General features: G+C 42.7%; 1 protein-coding gene across 1 annotated transcript in view; it reads left to right on the top strand.

The window, feature by feature from the left end:
• Positions 1 to 9,275, top strand: part of BATF3 (basic leucine zipper ATF-like transcription factor 3) — a 10,784-nt gene extending 1,509 nt beyond the window's left edge. The window contains exons 2-3 of the mRNA XM_018555038.1: positions 6,388 to 6,492; positions 9,054 to 9,275. Of these exons, the coding sequence (XP_018410540.1) occupies positions 6,388 to 6,492; positions 9,054 to 9,242 (294 nt within the window). The 3' untranslated portion in view covers positions 9,243 to 9,275. The remainder of the gene's footprint in view (positions 1 to 6,387; positions 6,493 to 9,053) is intronic.
• Positions 9,276 to 18,383: the final 9,108 nt, after the last annotated feature.

The raw sequence follows: 18,383 nt of genomic DNA on the forward strand, positions 1-18,383 counted from the left end.
GAGTAAAATAACAGTGTTTTACCAGCTATAGCCACTAGGAGGCATGACACACTGATATTCAAACCCTATCTCTTGTCTAATGTAATTTGTAGGCTATGCATGTGCATGGACATGTACTTGATGTACTTGAAGGCCCCATTCACTCAGAGTGATTTGGGATTCCTGCACCAGGAATGCCAGGTGTTCCTGTTCATATGCGGCCACTGTACCCATTTAAGTTAATGACTGGGTGACAGGGGCTGCATCTGTGATCTTGGTGATGGACGCCGGCAGAGAGAGGAGGGGGGACGTTCACCCGGCGGGAGAAGGTATGCCGCTGGGTCCCCTCCTCTCTCCTGCAACTGTCGGGCTCTCAGTCCATGACCGAGTGCCCGACTTTTCAGAGGGGGTGAGACCAAAATGACTGTCAGTCATTTTGGTCTCACCCCTCCAATGGTGTCACCCTTGTGCGGGCCGCACCCCCCCGTGACACCACTGGTATATGATACAATTATAGAAGGTTTGGAATAGATTACTGTCCCTGGATGTATTGATCTGTACTGCCCTCCTGAACCTTATTCAGACCCATAATGTATGTAATGGATTCAATCAAGTTCCCCCTTTCAAAGACTGTAAATTTTAGTTCCTTGCAGTCCCTTCTGATAAGTTTTAGCCCTCAGAACTTTCACCATTTTTGCTGCCCACATTTGGACTCGTTCTATTCTATCAATATCTTTTTATTAGCGAGGTCTCCAAAACTGGACACGGTATTCTAAATGAGGACTGACTAAAGATCTATATATGGGTATCAGGACCTTCTTCCTCCTACTGGTGATCCCGCTAGTGATATCTAAATATCTTTATAGGGGAATCAAGACCTCATTCCTTCTGCTGGTGATTCTTCTAGTGATAACTAAAGATCTATATAGGGGTACTAGGGTTACCTTCCTACTGCTGGTGATCCCTCTAGTGATAGATAAAGATCTATATATAGAAGCAGGACCTTCTTCCCCCTGCTGGTGTTCCTTCAAGTGATAACTAAAGATCTATATAGGGGAAGCGGGACCTCCTTCCCCCTGCTGGTGATCCCTCTAGTGATAACAAAAGATCTATGTAGGGGAATCAGGACCACCTTCCACCTGCTGGTGATCCCTCTAGTGATAACAAAAGATCTATTTAAGGGAATCAGGACTTCCTTCCTCCTGCTGATCATCTCCCGAGTGATAACAAAAGATCTATATAGGGGAATCAGGACTTCCTTCCTCCTGCTGGTCATCTCTCGAGTGATAACAAAAGATCTATATAGGGGAATCAGGACCTCCTTCCCCCTGCTGGTGATCCCTCTAGTGATAACTAAAGATCTATATAGGGGAATCAGGACCTCCTTCCCCCTGCTGGTGATCCCTCTAGTGATAGCTAAAGATCTATATAGGGGAATCAGGACCTCCTTCCTCCTGCTGGTCATCCCTCTATTGCTGCACTCCAGACTTCTACTCACTTTCCCCATTGCAAGGTAACACTATTTGCTCATTTTGCAGAAATTACTCTGAGCTGCAAGCATATTACTGTCAAATGAAAGCCGACAACCACACAGTGAGCAGCTATTTTTAAACCAAGAATTACTACTTGAAAGAAAGTGAGAGCATTTATTAAGGAACACCTTTACAGGCACAGCACACAGAGAAGTATTTCACGTGTGCATTGTTCTGTGTGTTGGGACATGTTGTGTATGCTGGGTTGCCAGTATTTCTATGTAACAATAAGAGACACTATCTATGGGGCTCATGTATGACAAGGGTGCTGGAAAGAACAATTTGTGCAGCTCATAGCAACCAATCAGATTGCGTGTTTCATTTTCAACTGTGTACTGTAGCAATGACAACTGCAGTGTGATTGGTTGTAATGGGTAACGTTTATGTTAGCACTTTTCCTGACATGATCCCTCATATTGTGTCGGGGATTTTTCTATTCTCTGGCTGCTCTGTTTTGTCTCTTCGCAATAAATGACTAAATTCCTAATGGACTGTTGACACACACACACCACTGCAAATTCTTGTAAAGAAACATGGAAGCTTCAATTGCTGATTCTAAAAATGCAAGTTGACGGGCTGTCACGCTAATCCAAAGGTTTGGATATTTTCTTAGTCACTGACCTTGAACAAGAATGCAGATCTGGAATGTTTAAGTGCAGTCGGAATTCGTGATCTGTATACTTGTTCCGGGTCAGTGCCTCGGAGAGTACTGAAGCCACTGGATTAACACCGCAGCCAAGTAGCTAGCATTTTCAAAAGGAGAGCTTAACGATGGCAGGCCATATACTCCCTCAGCACAGATTTCTTTAAGAAGATACAATTCATATGCTGTCATATCAGGCTAGGTACACACCTGCACTACACCTGTGATGCGCGACCCGGGTGTCGTGCGGTCCCGCACAATTCAGGCAGCGGTTGCCGTGTGGCGCCATTGATTTAAATGGGGTGACATCCGCTCGGCAATTGCAGAAAAAAAGGTACAAGTACCTTTTTTTGTGATAAATGACGCGTGGCTTGTTTATCGTGTTCGAAAGCACGGGCGGAATTATGGCGGGAAACCGCGCGTTCCGCCTGGGGTGCCATTAGAATATAATGGCACCCACAGTGCGATTAGTTCACACCTTGGCAACTCCTGACCGCGCAGCAATCCGCACGGAATTGTGCACGATTGCCGCAAGGTGAGGTGTCGCCTAGATGGGAACCTAGCCTTAGTGTTTGTTTAGTAAAGGAAATCTGTCACAAGAGAAACATGAAGCCTGCCATTGCTGACCTCCCTCTGAAAATGCCGGATAACATGCTGACTATCTTGTATGAATACTTTAAATCATTGAACTGGCACCAGTATGTAGACCAAAGCCACGGGCTCTGTAACTGTTTTTAACTGTTATTCTTGTTACTCTATACTTCACATAAAACCCAACATGGGTAATACAAAACAACTAAATAACTATAAATAGTGATTACAGGAATTTATGCAAATGCTTATGGAGCTTAAAAGTGATCTGGCCATCCCTTAGTTTTATTAAGTTATATTATGGGAAGGAAGCAGATAGACAGACAATCATTTCATAGAATCTTGAAGGCAGTTGCACATCTCAGCAATTGCCAAATGTCATCTTTATTTCTTCCATGAATCTCTAGATCTTCCTCCTGTGGCAGTGAGTTCTGTGAATCAACTGAAGCTGTAGAGGTTAGATATGTCTGACCGATATTAGGGACAGTCCCTCCCCGCATAGACAGCAAGAAATGTGTCTCCTAAGAAAACTGTTATTACCTCCTGCTAAATGGCTGTTTTCTTCAGAAATGGTAGACTATTGAGTCGTGTTATGAGCATCTTGAACTTCACCTAAAAGACAGCGCAGTATAAAGTTGGTTTTATATCTATAACACAATTACATTTATGTCAAACAAACTTATTGTTGTCCCTAGTTTCTTTCAAACATATTTTCTTCATGCCATTTATCCTTCATTTTAGGTCGTGTTTTTGTCTTCTTTTGTATATTTCTGCAGTTTTGCATTTTTCCTGATAATACATTTTTGGATTGGCAATCTGTTTTGGGAAAAGGATCCTTTGGTTACAGAGGACATGTTTGGTCTCCTTGCTTCCTCTTCAGATTTTAGAGATGGCCATCTGTTGTAATCAGAATGTAACTTTTTGGAGCTGGTATTTGGTATCTTTGAAATATGAATTGTTGCAACAAAGAGTTGTGTTGTTGATATACTATTACATAGTTTTTATTTTCCACAGAAAATGTTTAGCACAAAGGTAACACCTCTGTTAGAGATGTGGTTACTTTAAGGTTATTCTATAATGTCTAGGTTTAGGGGTTACCTTGAGTTATGAAACTAAGGGTAAGAGTTAGAGTTAGGGTTAGAGCAAGAATTATGGTCATACTTGAGATAGTAAAGTGAGGGGTTAGGTTAAATATTAAACTGACGGTTATGTTGTGGGTTACAGTGAGAATTAAGGTTAAGGGTCAGGTTGTGTATTACAGTGAGGGTTGAGGATTTGATTGAGGGTTTCGGTAAGAGTTATGGATAAGCTTGACGGACAGAGTGAGGGCAAGTGAAAGGCTTAGGTTAAAGGAGAAGTATGGGGTTAAGTCTTTTCCCCATAGTTCTCCTTAGGGTAACGGGAGGACACAAACTAGCGTCCTCTCGTCACCCTAGGCTCAGAATACCGCGAGCTGTAGCTCGCGGTATACTGAGACCCAGCAGTATACCGTGAGGTGCCGCTCGTGGTATACTGAGACGCCGCAGCTGAAGCAGATCCCGACAATTATGCCGGGATCCGCCCAGCTGCGTGACTGACAGCTGGCTCTGCCTATCTAGAGGCATAGCCAGCTGTACCCGTCCCCTCCCCCATCCGTTCCGCCAGTCAGCGCTAGCGGATCGGAGCGGGGAGGGGGGAATCCAGTCCCTCCCCTGTCACGGCAGAAAGCTGTGACAGGATCGAGAAGTGAGCGAACCCGGTATGTGTTCGCTCACCTCCCGATCTACTGAGCCGACCTGTGACAGTCTCATTGTCACAGGTCGGCTAGAACTATGAGGTGAGTGAAAAGCACTCACCTCATAGTTCTCCTTTAAGTATTAAACTGAAGGTTATGTGTTATGTTTTGGGATACAGTGATAATTATGGTTAAGGATTAGGTTGTGTATTTACAGTGAGGGTTGCGAATTTGGTTGAGGATTACAGTAAGAGTTATGGATAAGCTCAAGGGATAGAATGAGGTAACGTTTAAGGGTTAGGTGAAGTATTAACTGAGGATTTTCAATTCGGTTGAGGGTTACCGTAACCGTTATGGATAAGCTCGAGGGATGGTGAAGTGTAAGGATTAGGTTAAGTATTAAACTTAGTGTTATTAGGTTTTGGGTTACAGTGATAAATAAGGTTGGGTGCTATTCTCCGTATCATTCTTCTATAGGCCTAGCACAGCTTTATAACACGTGACTTTTCAAATAAAGATTACAAAATGTATATTGATATCAGTTTGATGTTGAGCTGATCATGAAGTTTTCATAAGAAGGTTTCTGTTCCTTCAACCAAGTTTCACAAGTTAGGAAATATATATTAGAAATATGTAAGTTCCCCTGAGATAATGAACAAATAACCAAACAACAACAACAAATAAACTCACGATGTCGGTGGCATAAGTGTAAACCACACAAGTCATTTACAGTATATAAATTCTGAATTTACCTGTTGAAATGGAAGTTTTTGCAGCTTTGGGTGGTGTGGTGAAGGGCTATAGAAACAATAATAGAGTTCCAAACCTGAGGTTGTCTTATTAAATAGATTGCTTCAGCTGCTGTGGAGCTTTCCAACATACTCTGAAATATTTTTTTACTCTACTGCTCATCCCCAGAGTGCAACACCCACTAAATCCCCAGAATGTGTTTGCTCTTTGTTTGGATTGGATCTTTTTTAATAAAACTTACTTTTAGACCCCCCTACCTTGGGTTTGATGCTCCTTTCTTGTTTCTGTGTTTCCTATCCAGAGAGTTCTTGTAGAACCTCCAATATATGAGTCGGACACCTAATGCTTAAAGCCCATTGCCGCGTTTTTGATAAAAAAAGTTGTTGTTTTTTCTTAGCCTAAAATGGACTTCCAGTGCATTCCAGGGCGTTTGCATGCGTTTTTGGTGCATTTGCATGCGTTCCAGAGCAGGAAAAATAGGGCTTGCTGCAGTTTTTTTTTACATGCTCTGGAACTGAACGCTGTGGTGTGAACTAGAGCCCAAAATACAATTGGAATACATTGGACGCAGTTTTGATCCGTTCTGTAACTGCTCTGCACTGCACATAGAACGCGCTTGGTGTGAACAAGCCCTTACTCCACTCCCGAGACACAAAAATGCACATAACCTGTGCAGTGTGGGGGCAGGGTCCTTTTTTTTGGCTCGCGGGAGATGGGCTTTACTGTATTATAGTTCAACTCGCTGCAAACTTGCTGGAACGATGTTTCTACTTGGGAACCCGGCGCCATCAGCTATCCCTTGTCCCGACAGGGGAGTTTTCTTCTTACATTCCGTCCTGCAGACTGGTGCCACCAGAAACAAGAAGTGGGGACATTTTTCTTCCAATGCATGCACTTTTTTTTTCTGTCTGTGATCTCATTGGGTTGCTTCTTCCTGATCCAGAGAATGGTACAACCACATACAGGAAGTGGGAGCAAATTTCCCCTATGGGGACACAGACAACAATGATAGCAGCTATGTTGTATGGCAGAGGTGTGTAGATCTCAATACTGAAATACTGAGAGAAATACAAATCCTTTGGCAAGTAAAACAGCTCTTGTATCTATTTCATCTGTGTTATAAAATGTTTGCCTGGAGTTCAGATTCAAATGTACACTTTTGTCTCACTCTCTTCCAGGGCTCTGATGTAGGCGACAGAAAAGTACGAAGGAGGGAAAAAAACAGAGTGGCCGCCCAGAGAAGTCGCCGGAAACAGACGCAAAAAGCAGACAAGTTACACGAGGTAAATCAGAATGAAAAGATTCCATAAAAATACATTTAAAAAAACACATAACGTCAGGTTATGTGGACAAGATAAATCTTTCACCTAAAGTGACACTAAACTCAGGAGTTAAATCTCCAAAATGCATTTATGTACCTGAACTATTAACACAAATGTAGATTATTTGTGTATCACTCCGCTGTAGATCCTGAAATCATCTCTTAGTTGGTGATGACACTGTCCTTCCTTCTGGAGGGTGGCTACTTTTGTTCCCCATGGTCCCTGTGTGTGTTGTAAAGTAGCCACCGCTCCAAGCTCACTCCTGTGATAGACTACAAGCTCAATACAAATTAGTAAACTAAACCTGAGATTGTAGTCCATCACAGGAGTGAGCTTGGAGCGGTGGCTACATTACAACACACACAGGGACCATAGGGATCAAAAGTAGCCACCCTCCAGAAGGAAGGACAGTGTCCGCACCAATTCAGAGATGATTTGAGGAACTACAGCCGAGTGATACACAAATAAGATAAATTTTTGTTAATAATTAGAGTACTTCAATGCATTTTTAAGATTTAAAGGATACTCAAACCCTTGCGTGTTTTTGCATATATCTACTGCTAGCGAGCAGTAGATATATGCAGAAAAAAAAGTTATCAAAAAGGTTAAAACTTACCTGGGGTCTCTACTGCACACTCCCGTCTGGAGATTCTTGGGCAGCTGCAAAGAATCATGCGACGGGCTCATGCGCAGTAGAAATCTTCAGGCGTGAGAAGAGGAGAGACACAAGGTAGGTCAATGCAGCAGCTTGCACACGGACAGATTACCCAGGTTGGTAAGGGCCGGGCAGGGAGATGTGTAAGAGCCATACACTTATAGTAAATAATCCTTTCTTTAGTAGCAGAAACAGAAGAGAGGAGATAAGAGTGTGTACAATTCCCGTTCACGGCGGGGTTCATCATCCTTATGCAGAAGTTTGTGCGGGCATACATGCAGTATCTGTTCTGCAAGGCACCCAACCACAGATGGCAGGTTGCCCTGTTCAGTTGGGAAGTGAAGATGAAAGTAAAACTGAAAGATATGCACCAATGGGTCGTGCTCTCTGCTGAAGCTCCAGTATTTCCAAATTTGCTTGGGAATTCCAATAGCTTCCTCAATAGCTGTGGTGGTGTAAGTGTGCTCACATCTGCATTATGCAATTCTAAGAAGCATTAAAGTATGTCTAGCAGCTTTCAGAGCTGAAACACCAACTCTAGCCACAACATTATATTTTGGATATATTGGGGAAGGTCTAGAGCAGGGGTAGGCAAACTCCGGCCCTCCCCCTTTGGTGAAACTACAAATCTATTGAAACTATTGGAAGAGTATATTATAATCTTCCAATAGTTCTCCTTTAACAAACAAACTGAAGAGGGAAGCTGATTGGCTACTATGTGCAACTGCTTCAGATTCTGTCTGCTCCAGTACTGATACACTTCTCTCTCATTGTTCTGTTTTGAATGTTGACATATGCAAAAGACATACCTCCAGAGACCCAGTTTGAATCAGCATTATGACAACTTGCTGACTTGGCATTATTCACAGGCAGTTTAACTCACCTAGAACACACAGATGTAGAATCCAGTGTAGTGCTACTTTAGCTCAATACAATGCAAGGATGTTTTTGACGTGTAAAAAGACCATGAGGGGAATTTATCAAAACTGGAGCAGACAGAATCTGGAGCAACTCTCTTTCATTCTCAGAGCTTGAATTAATAAAAAGAAAAGCTGATTGGTTCCTATGGGCAACTGCTCCAGATTCTGTCTGCTCCAGTTTCGATAAATTCCCCCATCCAATGGCTTTCCCAAAGTTGACTCTGCAGAGGTGGAAAACTGAAACGTAAGCTGGCCATACACCAGTAGAATTTCATTGGAAAATTTTATTTTTCGAACATTTGATTTTATAATGTTAGTTAGTTGGGTCTAGTCCTTGTTTCGATTGTAGTGATGAGGAACATCGAAGGAGCAGAGTGTAAAATGATTCATTTCATATTTGAATGAACAAAATTCAAACCGTGAATGTGATTTTTGTTCACACATACATATTGTAATGTACATGTGCAAGGCACAAAAGAAAGCAGTTTAATATGTCTGGGATTCCATTCATGTAGCCGGTCTAGTTGAAGCTTTGATGGGCTTTCGAAAGAAATTAGTTGACTCAATGATGGCAAAATTGACGAATGATTTCAAATGAACGTTCAAATGAATTTCTAATAGTGTATGGCCAGCTTAACTCAACAGCATAGTGAGACTGGGAGTGCCTGGGTAAGGGTCATACTAAATGCAACAACACAGAAGGGGGAAACAGGGGAACATACCAAATACAAAATCTCTACTTCAAACTCTTGAACACTCGTTCCAAAACTAAGAAATTGTCTCGTGTTTCACTATCTTTACTGTGTTGCCTATTTATTTATTGTCCTAGATTCAGTCTGAAAGAGAATTACTTGTGTTAGTTGGGGGTTATTGTTCAATGGAATTACCAGAAAGGAAGTCAGCTGCGTGTAGGAAATTAACTTCATCTTTCTGTTTTCCTTTTGCAGGAATATGAATGTCTGGAACAGGAGAATTCCTCCCTTAAGAAGGAGATTGGAAAACTCACGGATGAACTGAAGCACTTGAGTCAAGTGTTGAAGGACCATGAACAGCTATGTCCATACTTACGCTGCCCAGTGAGCTTTGTGACTGTGCCCAGAGTGGCAGATGGCCTGTCTGGCTGCTTGCCCCGGTGACCACTACTGATTATAAATTAACCGAGATTATACCAGCCCGAAAATTGGAATCTAACAGATCCTCATCCTAGGGATGTGTAAAGCTGAACTCCAGGCAACTATAACAAAAATACAAATTAATACAGCTCAATATTCATTAATATATTCTAAAAGGAGCTCTAAAGTCCCAGCATATCCTCTCCTGTTATTACATCAGCATTGTAATAGGAATACATACTAGGGATGTTTCTGATAATACAATCAGCCTACTTGAAAAAATCCCTTTTATGTAGTGAGCGCTGTCTTCCGTTTGCCCATCTCTTTCATCAACTTCCAGGATTCCCAGAGCACTTTGCATCTCTTTCCCTGCTGCTTGACGTGATGCAATCTCCATTTCTCAAGACTACATATCCCATGATGCATTGCTTCCAGCAAGCAATGATACTGTTACATTGTGGGAAGTTCAGACAGCAGCCTTAGTTAGAGTAGCAACACAAGGAAGTGCATATTGAAAATGAAATTGTGCATTAAGGAAGTACATCCTATGGGCATCTTCAATAAGTAAGCTTACAAACTTCAAGATGGATATGGGTAATAGGAATGGGATAGAACTTATGGAAATTATATACGTTAAAGAAATACATATTTATTTTTAGTTTTTGACAATAAATATCCTTTAAATTTAATTTTTTTATTTTTAATGGAAGCAGTGTAAATAACTGAACTTGACTTGCAATCAGTCTCTTGGAGTTCCTTCACAGCAGAGCTCAGACTGGGGAAAGAGAGAAGCAGCCCAAAGAGCCAGTGTGCTGCAGTGCAAGAGGCATGCTGATAGGAGAAGAGTGTAAAGTGTCAGAGATACTGTGTGACATTATTAGTGCGCTGCTTCTCATTTTACTGTCCAGTCACAGGGTGGCGAGGAGACCTGTACATGAAAATGAAACTGCAGCGGAGAAAGGTCGGGTCTCCTTCCCTGCCACCATGTGTAAATCGTAGGGCTCGATGGACAGAAATACAAATCCTATGCTGTTTGCTTGGAGCTCAACTGTAAGTCAGCTTAAGTCAACCCAACAGGATCTACTAAGGGGCAGCTTATACGTTCACATGAGATCGGGAGAATTGGGATGCTAATCGGGAAGATTGTGTATCACCTCAGACATCTCTGGACGTTCCTTACTACTACTGCCAACTCCATATCGTCTGTTTACAAATGTTTATATGTACTACCTAAAAATATGATTATTGTTAAAATGATTTTTGATGTGTTTTGTTATTAATAAATATTTTTTCTAGAAGTCTTAGAGTCGAGTCTTCAATTAATATATTGGTTTCAACTTTTAGGCAAAAGAAAAGCCCACATTTTTAAAATGTTGTTTTTGAAAATGTGGGGAAGGGTTAGAGTCTGTCAGGTAGGTACTTCTTCCCTACTTGAGTGAGTATTTTAACTCATTTATGAACGGCTCCCTCCCAAATTCTTCAACATTACATGCATATATAGCTATGTTTCCTAAACCTGGTAAAGACCCAACCATCTGTAGTAGCTATAGGCCAATCTCGTTACTTAATACAGATATTAAAATCTACGCCAAAGTATTAGCAAATAGACTTAGTGCACTGGTACCCCAGATAATAACAAATGATCAAACGGGTTTTATACCCGGCAGAGAGGCAAGGGATAGTACCCAGAGGGCGATTAATTTAATACATCAGGCTTCATTACTCCCAAATCCCACCCTGTTGCTATCTACGGACGCGGAGAAAGCGTTTGATAGAGTTGACTGGGATTATCTACGGGCTACTTTGCAAATAATGGGTTTGGGACCTAAATATATAATGGGGGTAATGGCCCTATATAATGACCCTACGGCACAAATTAAGGTAAACGGAACCCTGTCGGAAAAATTTACATTACAAAATATAGAGGTCGCACGGCTTCCACACACCTTACGATAATCGTACGATCGCGGGATTTCCCACGATTATCGTACGATTATCGTAAGGTGTGTGGGGACCTTTAGGGAGATTTCTCCCCACTTCCTGTCAAAGGGGACACAGGCACAAAAACTTTTACCGTAGAGTGGGGAAGAGTTAGAACTCATGATGTTGTTTTTATCGTTGTCTGTGCTTTTCTGCTTGGGCGGTAGAAGTGCATGAAGTGAGGGAAAATCTAACACATGGGGTCACAGAAAGAAATAAAACCCAGAGAGAAAATGTATTTCTGTAAACTTTATCCAAAACTTTGAAAAAAAGCTCAGAAGAGGTGAAAGAGGACCAGTAGTTGGAGCCAGTCAGGTATCCTGTCAACATATGTGCTGAGAAAGAACATAATGACGGGAGCAGAGGAAAAAGATGACCTCATCAGTCTGTTGCTGATCCATAACTGTTCAATTAGAAGCTTTTACAGTTGTCACCGGAACAGGAGGTAAGGGGAAATCTTTTCACGTGAAGACCTGTTGTTAGGGGGGAGTGAAGTGCCTCTGTTTGCTGGAGTGGACCCCAATAGCAGGCAACAATACCAGAAGGAGAGTCCAGGCTGAGGTACAAAGTACAGGCTGAGGTACAGAGTACAGTCCGGGTCGAGGCAGGCAGCAAGTATCATAAACGGAGAGACAAGCCAGGGGTCGATAACCAGAAGATCCAAATAGCATGAAAGGAAACAGGAAATGAGGCTTTGTAGCTGCTTTGGGAATGGCAGAATAACTCACCTCTGGCTGGGATTTAAACCCAGAAGGAACCAGAAACGCCCCCGTTGTGTGGGTAACGAGGAAGCTACAGGTTTCGGGGAACCAATGGGACTGCTAGGGGAGGTGTGCTCGCAAAGCCCTACCTGGCAATGATCAGCACCCGAGGCGACTAATAGGCCATGGCAATGGCACGTGCGCACGCACGCCACGCAACCAGCCGCCACCGGGCAACAAATCACCCCAAGAAGGACCTTACAATCTCCACCGTACCTGCTGGACCACAGGTAAGAGGGCACCCCTGGTCCCACATCACCTCTTTCAGTGACAACAGTCTAAAGCAGACCATGCACCTATAGATTATCTGCAGGTTTTCTAGGGTCAGATGAAAAAAGTGAAACAGATTCCTCTCATCTACGCTAAACTGTGTGTATGGAGGAATCTCCCAATAGGCCAAACTCCAGTATCTTGCTAGTCGGCCCCGCTGGCTCTCAAAATACCTGAACAATCTGATTGGATGCAGGCATTGTTCACGTGTTTTGAGAGCCAGCAGGGCCGACTAACAAGATACTGAAGCTTGGCCCTCCACTCTTTTAAGAAGGCTTTCCACAAGATGTTGGAGTGTGCCTATGGGAGTTTTTGCCCATTCAGCCAAAAAAACATTTGTTAGAAGAGAAGATCTGACTCACATTCAGCATTCAATTTCATCCTAGAGGTGTACAGTAGTGTTGAGGTCAGGCCACACAATTTCCTCCAAACCAAAATAGTCAAAGCATGTCTTTATGGAGTGGGCTTTGTAGACAGGGGCACAGTTATGGTGAAACAAAAAAGGGTCTTCCCCAAACTCTTACCCCAATGTTGGAACTGCTTCATTGTCTAAAATGTCTTTGTATGCTGTAGCATGAACAGTACCCGTCAATGGAAACACCTGAACCCAATAATTTGGAAGGGTGTCCTCATACTTCTTGGCCACATACTTGGACTTACCTTTTGGCCATATGGTGTACTTTATAGGCATTTTTATTATTAAAAACGTTATCAGCCTGGTCATATAAAATCAGTGCAGTGCAGTGATTTGTTCTGATGGTTTACAGCAGAGCCTGAACCATGGTATGGAAGCCCAGCACCCTGAGAGCTTCCTTGATCTGTCAGGAGAAAACCAAGATAAACCACAAAGTGATGACTTCTCAGAAACTTCCCTGTTTGAATTACAATTGGCCTGTTTATTTCAGTATCTGAGGGCATGCTGCTACACAGTAGAAGCGAGGAAACATACAGAGCCCCATCTACACAAGCACCCAATAGCAGCATGAGCCCAGGCCACAGAGGGGAACCACAACCAATGACAAACTTACAACTATAATCATGTACATCATTGAAATATATCTATTCTTGTACAGAAAACCACAAGGACAGGAAGCCATTACCCTGGAAATCATTTTACAAAAAGTAAATGTTTATACTTTATATTACTCAACCAGTGAACATTTTGTGATAGATTCAGATCAATGTAAAGGCTGTCAACTAATCATAGTGTGGTGTCTTAAAGAGGAACTCCGTACTGAACCATGTTTTCCTGTTCCTTGCGATTATATAGGAATAAGTTCCTATTCAGCAGATTCGTCACTCTTGATGTGTTGGCTATAAAGCAGGGAGGTCCAAACTGCGGCTCTCCAGCTGTGGTGGAACTACGAATCCCATGAGGCTTTGCAAGATTCTCACAGACATGACTCCCGGAGAGAGATGCTTCATGGGATTTGTAGTTTCACCACAGCTGGAGGGACTAGAAGTGGGTAAGCAACCTTCTATATTTTGGGGTTGATTTAATCAATGAATGGGAACTGTTCAGATGAAGCTGTGTTCACTTAAATCAACCAATCATGTTCTAATTCTAGTTTTGTAATTGTATGCTCAAAGCAGACACGGGTTCATCTTATTTACTAACATTTACTTTCCACTGTTATCATTAACTGTGCTAGGTGAACCTCCTCCAGTAAATCCACCTCTATTTTACCGGATTTACTCTCCCTGCTGCCCCAAGGCCAGGTTCCTCAACGCGCCCCCCTCCCCGCCAATGGAGAATGTCAACCAGAAATGGCGGGGCGACAGGGTTAGTTTTAATTTTTTGTTTGTTTCTTTTTTACATTTTTTTACTTTTTTAAATTTTTAATATTTATCTATTCATCTTTTCCTTTTTTTTTATTTTTTATAATTTTTTAATCTTATTTTTTATTTATTTTGTTATATTTTTTTCTTATAATTTCTTTTACTTTTTAATCACCTTTTTTATTTAATTATTATTTCTTCTTTATTTAAAAAAAAATTAAAATCTTTTTATTCATTTTGCATTAGTTATACATACAAACATGACACCAATGTAGTGCCTTAATATTAACACTTTATACAGAGCGGCATAACATATGCCGAATCTTACTTAGTACGCCATAACAAAGCCCTGATCAGAATCCCCCCCACCCCATAGACACATTCAGGACCCGTACTGCACAATAAATATATCCACTCTCCAGCAACTCCCACCAAAATGAATATCTTACATCTTATTAGTTGCAAACTTGTGAAATTTTCCCATCAAATGAACTGAGGATAAAACGTCAATCATAAGGAAGGTGAACTTCACACTCTCACTGCACACCTGCCGTGCCACCTCTCCTGCGGGTTGTGGGATGTAACAAAAGAACCGTCATGCCCCTGTGGTGGTATAATTGTGGCAGATGGCTTTTCCTAGAATGTTAGGTTAGACCCCCAGCGTGCCACTGGACTCCATCCAACCCGATTAAACTTTGTCAAATTTCATTGGACACCCTCTGCAAGCGTATGTCGCTTTATGTTATGGCAAGGAGGCATTGAATAGCGAATTCCACGCTCCCAGGGTAGGCGACTCCACCTTCCTCCAATTAAGGACGAGGAGTTTCCTGGCATAAAACAACAGGTAAATCAAAAATGTACGTGATGTCACCGAGGGAATGATTTCTTATCAATTTTTACTTATTTTGTTTTTATTTTTATTTATTTATATATTTTTTAATCATTTTTTTAACGTAACTTTATTGCTAGCATTTGGAGGTGACAGGTTCTCTTTATTGAACCTGTCACTTCCAATACAGTAGTTCTAGCACAGCACTGTGCTTGAACTCCTGTGACAGCTGAGAGGGGAAGGCTGCAGATACAGCTCTCCTTGCTCTCCAATCCTGAGGGTGTCTGGCCGGCGAGGATTGAACCAGCAAGAAGAGAGGTAGGTGCTGGGGGAGATTCCACACCCCTGCCGCCCCTCTGCTCCCTGCCGCCCCGAGGCCGGGCCTTGGTGGCCTTGTGGCAAATCCGGTCCTGGCCCAGAGCAAATATAGTGGTTATATTCCTATCCATTTAGGTAATATGGCTGCAGTTCATGCCTGATAATGAATCTGGCCCTGGGGGGTGGCAGGGAGGGCACTTAAAGCGGAACCCCAGCAGACATAAAAGACACAAATGAATGCAGCTCTGTATTCATTAATAAATCATTTAATGTATTTTTTAAATGCAAGTACTTGAATATGACCTGGTATATCCATGTACAGCAAGGCTGGAGTGTGAGTGGAAGTAGCAGCACAAGGAGCCATGTGCTGACAAGAAGCATGCTGATAGCAGGAGAAAGCAGAATGACAGAGAGAGGAGCTCATCACTGTGCTGTATCTCCATTCACTGTCCATTCACGTGCTGGTGTGGGTCCAGAATGTCCTGGGATCAGAGAAAGTGGGTTAAACGATGTTGACCATCAGATTAGGGATATCTAGCTGCAGAAAAAAGGTTTTATGGGAAAATCTCTGCAGTGAAGGTGAATATTGCAGCCAAAGCTGTTTTTGTTATTTAATGTTTTAATGGACTATTCATTTGTATTTTGTTATTTTTGGCTGGAGTTCTGTTTTATTAATAGGTCCCAACTGTCCTGCATGTGGAGGGCCTGGTGGCTTTCTAAAAACAAATCCTCTGTCCCTCTTTCTTCCTCAGTTGTCTTTCTTTTTGCTCTCATGCACGATTTAACTATCCAATGTGTTACATTACATTAAACCTTTTATCCATATTCTGTATTTTGAAAGAAGTAGTGGTGAAAAAAGCACCCTTGGGTACAACCAAAAGTATTACCGCACATTAAAATCTGAAAAAAGCCTTTTTCCTGTGTATGGCTTGTTTTATATATGTACATGGAGGCAGCCATATTTTCTTCTTGTCTTATATACAGGATCTGTTTCCTGGTCCTGCACAATGAACATGCTTCTTGTTTCTCTTAGTTCAAATCTACTTGTAGGAACAAACAAAATACGCACCCTATTAGACTAGAGCAAGGCACGAAATTTTGTTTCATTTTCGTTTCTATTTGGATTTTTTTTTCCGTTTTCTGAAATTCGCATCCGGTTGAAATTTGGAATTCGGATCAATCCTAAGTTTTCTTTTTTGGAATTTGGATATATTTGAATCTATTTGGATGGAGTTAGGTTGTTTTAAAATGTGAAAAGAAAACAGTTTGGGGATCCCCCAATTCACACCAGACCCTTTAGGTCCTCACCCTTGCTACGGCCCAGGGTAGCCAGACACCATGGAATTGATTAATAATTCTTCCACCCAGTGTAGCTGGGCGCAATCCATTTGTACAGCACTACACCTACTAGATGGTGGTGAAGAGCATAGGGATTCTAGTGGCAATAGTACTGGGCGAAGGGCTTTCGCCTAGCCATGCACTGAAGAGTGATAATTAATCCCCATGGGATCTTGGCTGCCTAGGCTTGAGGTCACATGAGGGAGCTTGTGAACAGGATTTGTTTTTAATGTGGTTAGCAAGAGTTACTTTTTCGCTCAATAGTGTGATTTGGTTATGACAGGCCCTATTTAAAATTGCTTGAACATACAATTATAGAATAAAGAGTCACATTATACCTTCCCAGACGATGACAGCTTCACACTGCATGTCTCCATATAGATAATGAATTTTGCAATGCAAAGAAATTAAATCATTTATAATAAAGGAAAACTGGGGAGCCGAAGAAGAAGTGGTCAGTAGCATGTCTGGGTCAGCAATACCACGGCTGACGAGTCATAACTCAATGCATGATTAGAGAGACATCGACGTGCTCTGTGGGAATCGGATTTGAACATTACGTATTTGTATTTACTGAGAAAAAAAACACTTTTTTTTTTATTTAATCACCTGAAATCCTTCTCTGTGTTAAAAAGACCCATACACCTTACACATACAGGCAGTGATTTATTTTGGTTTTGTGCTGCCCTAGGCAAGACTAAACGTAATCTAAATTTGCCCCACCCCATCCTATTTAGGACATTTTGTGCAACCTGTCAATCACTGGATACAGCGCACACGGGGTCTCAGGAAAGCTGTGCGTGGTCTCAGGTGGCCTGTACGGGGTCTCAGGAGAGCTGTGCAGGGTTTATGGTGGGCTGTGTGGGGTCTCAGGAGAACTGTGCAGACTCCCTTTCTCTGCATACATGTGCTGCTCCTCTTACCTGCAGCTCAAAGTGCCATCAGTACCAACAGGATACCAGCCTGCTTCTGGGACATCCCACCATCAGATCACATGATATGGCCAGCACCAAGCCACCAGCTGCTTCTCCTCCATCTCCTGTACAAAGCCATCTCACTGGGCCCTCCCCTCCACCGGGTAGCTCTATAATTAGGCAGCCACTCTTAGGGCCATGCGGCCGCCTAGTTTGCCTCATTGGGCAGCCATTGCTGCCTGATTCTGTGCCGCCCAGCCTCGGCCCACTGGCAAAGTGCCCAGTATGCCCAAAGGCAAGTCTGGCCCTGTCCGCCTCATTGGTTTGGGGTGGCATTTTCTGCCGCCCCCGTGAAAAGTGATGCCCTAGACAAATGCCTAGTTTGCCTTGTGGTAGATACACCCCTGCATACAGGGCAAAGTGACAATGTCTCTGGAAAGCCCCCCACCCCTTATACTCACCTTACCTGAGCTCCCTGGCAGCGCCTTATGGAGAACCATGTAATCTGCCCACCGGTGCATGACTCCCAGAGGCAGAGGCATGTTTGGATTTGTAGTTAAAGCACAGCTGGAGGGCTGCAGTTGCCCACCCTGCCCTAGACTACATGAGCAATTAAACCTTGCTATCCAGCGGGGGATTACATGAAACTAAACTCGTAATGCTGAATGGAGTTCCACTTTAGGCCTGTCTGATTTTGATTGATGGTATAGCATCAGAGCCGGTGCTAGGATTCTTGCCTACACAGGCAAGGTGCATTTTTGCTCCCCCTGAGGTGACGCGCGTGTCGGGATCCTCTGGCAGTCGCCGGCCAGCTAAATTAGGACCCCACCTGGAGCTCCTCTCACTGGACCAGCGCTGACTCGCCGCTGCTCTCCCACGCCAAAGGTAAGTGAAAAAAAAACATAGCGCAAACATCGGGGCATTTTGACAAGTACAAGTACTTGTCAAAATGCCCTGTTTTTTCCTGCCTCACCCT

This window comes from Nanorana parkeri, unplaced genomic scaffold (genome assembly GCF_000935625.1).
Source record: "Nanorana parkeri isolate BGI_ZX_2015 unplaced genomic scaffold, ASM93562v1 scaffold1, whole genome shotgun sequence".
NCBI lineage: Eukaryota > Metazoa > Chordata > Amphibia > Anura > Dicroglossidae > Nanorana > Nanorana parkeri.